Here is a 4,562-nt window from a genome sequence, read left to right on the forward strand (position 1 = left end):
GTAGGGATGATGAGATCGAAAACTGAAATATGGGCAAGCTTGAGATCCCTCAAGTTCTGAGAACCAACTGTGTAGGTGAGAGGTATCTGAATGATCAAAGGGTGAGGGGAGGGGAATCTGGAGACGAATGGAAACTGCACATGTCCAGCGAGTCTGCTGGAGAAGTGACTTCCAACATGGTCTGTTTCATAAAGCCAGGTGGAAATACCTGAAAGACTGGGGAGATGAAGTGCGGTGCATAAGAGACAGAGTTCTGGCAATGCAAGTACAGGGGAAGATTGGTATCTTTTTCTTTTGCTGTAATAGACATACAAGAAAAAAAAATGTCATGGGGCAATTCAAACATTGTATTAGAAGTGTTCAGTCATTTCAGTTGATTGAAGTGTGCTGATTGAAGTGAAATGTTTGTAATGGTTAAAAAAAATGGAGGCAATACTCAGGCCTACAGCCATAAAATGACGATTTTCTGTCCTGCCTTGAGCACAGTTACCATAAAACACTCCCTGCTCAGGACTGTTCATGCCACCCCTCACTCCTGCCACAGAGCAAATCTTTGACATGTCGACCTCTCCTGCCTGTTAGAGGCCCAGATGATGTAGGCAATGGTATCTGAATTGCCAAATGCGGGTACAGGTATAGCAAACTAGGGATCAGTGGGGGAAAATGTGATTGGTGAGCACTGGTAATTGAGCAGGGCACTGCATGTAAGAAAGGAAGGGATTAAAGTGTCTCGAGGAGGAAGAATCCTGTGGAAGAGGAGGGGAGAGGGGTGCAAGGGGCCAGCTGCATGTGGATATGGGGCTGGTCAGGGCTGGTCTGCTCAGGCCCTGTTCCTGATCACTGTCCTGCCTTCTTATTCAACTCTGTTGCTGGCTATTTGTTGTGTGAGTGTGCTCACTCCTGGGTGTGTTAGGGGTGAATCATACAATTATGGAACCACATAGCCATGTGTGCGTCTGCACCCATGGGTAATTGCTGCTGGGGATGCGTGGAGCACTGGTGACCTTCAGAGCAGATCAGGCTGAGGTGGGGAATGGGATGGGGCCAGGTGTGTTGCTCATGGCTCTGTGTGTGCTGCTGGTGGTGTGGTGGCTGTGAAGGTGCTGTTCCCTGTTGGAGTTGCTCTGTGTGTGGTCGGCTGTGTACATGCCCTGTGTGCACATCTTTGCGTGTATGAGAGTGTATGTTTGTGCATGCACGTGTGTGTTTTTTTCTGTGTGCACAAGAGTGTTGGAAATTTTGAGAGAATTTCTGAAGGTTCCTGACGAAAGAAGAAGCTGGGCTTTGCTGGATCTTAGGACTGAGGGACATTTTCTGACGCTCCCACAGACACAGAGATGGTGAAAGGGGTGTTAGCATGTTATCAATATGCTCCCTTTTCCTGTGGAGAATGCAAAGGCATCCAGCCATGAACAGGCCCAAGGAGAGGGATCCTCCTTCCTGTAGTCACAACTGCACTCCAGTCCTTGGGGAGGACCCAAGCTGAGGACTTGCTGAGGACTTTTGGGCTCAGGTTCAGCACACAGACTGGGGGAGACTGTCTCATGGCCATGTGCTAGACACAGCCAGAGGAACAGCAGCAAACTGCTATGGCTGCTGGGCCCTGTTTCCATCAGTCAAAGCCCTGACACAGGGCACAGGCATTGCTTTCGATAGCACCCAGCAAGAAAGATGGTTGCAATAAGGGCTGGAGAATATAGGGCACCAGTTCTTCCTCAGCCACTTCCTAGGCCTGGTGAAGCAACAGGAAACCGTGGACTTGTGGCTCTGTATCGTAAGAAGTGTAGAATCATAGAATTATTAAGGTTGGAAAAGACCTCCAAGATCATCTGGTCCAACCATCCCCCTACCACCAACATCACTCACTAAACCATGTCCCTAAGCACTACATCCAACCTTTTCCTCTGCACAGCTTTCCAGCCAGTCTGCCCCAAGCCTGTAGCACTGCATGGGGTTGTTGTGGCCACAGGGCAGGGCGTGGCACTTAGCCGTGGTGAACCTCATCCCATTGGCCTCTGCCCATCAATCCAACATGTCCATGTTCCTCTACAGGGCCTTCCTATCCTCCAGCAACTCGACACTTCCCCCCAACTTGTTGTCATCTGCAGACTTACTAAGGGTGCACTCAATTCCCTCATCCAAATCATCAATAACGCTGTTAAAGAGCATGGGCCCCAACACCAACCTCTGGGGAACACCACTAGTGACCGGTCACCAGCTGGATTTCACTCCGTTCACCACTACTCTGTGGGCCCGGCAGTCCGGCCAGTTTTAACCCAGCAAAGAGTGTACCTGTCCAAGCCATGGGCTGCCAACTTCTCCAGGAGAATACTATGGGAGACCGTGTCAAAGGCCTTGCTGAAGTCTAGGTGGACTGCATCAACGTGATTTCCCTCATCCACCATGCAAGTCACCCAGACATAGAAGGAGATGAGGTTGGTCAGGCAGGACTTGCCTTTCATGAACCCATGCTGACTGGGCCTCATCCCCAGGTTGTCCCACATACGTTGTGTGACTGCATTCAAGATGATCTGTTCCATCACCTTTCCTGGCATTGAGGTGAGGCCGACAGACCTGTAATTCCCCGGGTCCTCCTTACAAACCTTCTTGTAGATGGGCTTCACATTAGCAAGTCGCCAGTCATCTGGGACCTCTCTGGATGACCATGACCACTGACAGATGATGGAAAGAGTCTGATAGGTGATGGAAAGCGGCACAAGCTTCGGGAAAGCTTGGCAACAACCTTGAAAAAAGAGCCAAGGCTTCAGACTGTGCACTGTGGAGATCCCGTTTTGTTTTGCAGATGCTATGGAAGAGTCAGCTCTGACTTTCTGTTAGACACATATTTACAGAGCCTCAAGAGCAAATAGAGCAGTGTCGATCCTCAGCAGAAGTAAGATGAAAAAGAAATATTACTCTAAGAGCATAATAAATGCAAATGATACCAAAGATAAGAATAACAATAATGATAATGAAAGAAGGACCAGGCCTGAGGGGAGGTACCAAGTTAAGTCATTTCTGGAAAAAGAGGGGAAATTTCTCACTATTCAGAAACGTCCATGAAATCACTTTCCTAATAGCCCACTTGAGCTCCTGGTTCCTCATGCTGTAGATGAGGGGGTTCGATGTTGGAGGTATCACCGAGTACAGAAGTGCCACCACCAGGTTCAGGGATGGGGAGGAGATGGAGGGGGGCTTCAGGTAAGCAAAAAAGCCAGTGCTGATAAACAGGGAGACTACAAAGAGGTGGGGGAGGCAGGTGGAGAAGTCTTTGTGCCGGCCCTGCTGAGAGGGCATCCTCAGCACAGCCCTGAAAATCTGCACATAGGAAAAAACAATGAAAACAAAACAGCCAGATGCTAAACAGATACCAGTCACAACTACCCAAAAACTCTTCAGGTAGGAGTGTGCACAGGATATCTGCAGGATCTGGGGGATTTCACAAAAGAACTGGTCCACAGAATTGCCTTGGCAGAGGGGCAGGGAAAATGTATTGGCAGTGAGCAGCAGAGCATAGAGAACCCCACTGCCCCAGGCAGCTGCTGCCATCTGGGCACAAGCTCTGCTGCCCAGGAGGGTCCCATAGTGCAGCGGCTTGCAGATGGCAACGTAGCGGTCGTAGGACATGACGGTGAGAACATAAAATTCTGCTGATATGAAGAAGAGGAACAAAAAGACCTGTGCAGCACATCCTGCATAGGAAATGGCCCTGGTGTCCCAGAGGGAATTGGCCATGGCTTTGGGGAGAGTGGTGGAGATGCAGCCCACATCGAGGAGGGCGAGGTTGAGGAGGAAGAAGTACATGGGGGTGTGGAGGCGGTGGTCGCAGGCTACGGCGGTGAGGATGAGGCCGTTGCCCAGGAGGGCAGCCAGGTAGATGGCCAGGAAGAGCGCGAAGTGCAGGAGCTGCAGCTCCCGCGTGTCTGCGAATGGCAGGAGGAGGAACTCGGTGATGGAGCTGCTGTTGGACATGTGCTGACTCTTGGCCTCGGAGCCTGTCCAAAGACATAAGGACACAGAGAACTTAGGGCAGACTTCTCTGAGCAGAGCTCTGTACTTTCAGCAACACTCTTCCTTTCTCACTCACCTACACAAACGCATTCTCAGCAGCAGTTTCATTCTCTTCTCTGGCTGGAGCTCTGCTTCGTGTTGGCTGAGTGCTGTTTGGAGCAGCAGCCTCTGCCCATGAGTTCTCTAGGACTCAGCCCTGTTTTGCAGCAGTGGGTACCTGGGAAAGCTGGTGACCCATTCTGAAACTCATAGTTTGGTTCAGATGCTGTGCACCTGTAACGCAGAGTGGCTGTTCAACATCCTCCAGCAGGATAACCCCAGGGACACCGCTGGATGTCCTTAAACCAGAGTGACCTGAATAGAGCCAGCTCATCTCCCAGCCCTACGCACCACAGTGCCCAGAGCCATATTGCCTAGAACAACTTGGGCACTTTGTTCCCAGGGATACACCTCCAGAGCAGGACTCAGTACTCTGCTGTTTGAGATCTGGCTTTAATCCCACTGCCCAGAGTCTGAGGAGAATAGTAAGGGCAGGATGGATGGGAGGGGAA

General features: G+C 50.6%; 1 protein-coding gene across 1 annotated transcript; it reads right to left on the minus strand.

The window, feature by feature from the left end:
- Positions 1-2,998: 2,998 nt before the first annotated feature.
- LOC136787265 (olfactory receptor 14C36-like) lies at positions 2,999-3,972 on the minus strand. The gene has a single exon (XM_066984418.1). The coding sequence runs from the start codon at positions 3,970-3,972 to the stop codon at positions 3,013-3,015; it is 960 nt and encodes a 319-aa protein (XP_066840519.1). The 3' UTR covers positions 2,999-3,012.
- Positions 3,973-4,562: the final 590 nt, after the last annotated feature.

The sequence above is a fragment of the Anser cygnoides genome, chromosome 28 (genome assembly GCF_040182565.1).
Source record: "Anser cygnoides isolate HZ-2024a breed goose chromosome 28, Taihu_goose_T2T_genome, whole genome shotgun sequence".
Taxonomy (NCBI): Eukaryota; Metazoa; Chordata; class Aves; order Anseriformes; family Anatidae; genus Anser; species Anser cygnoides.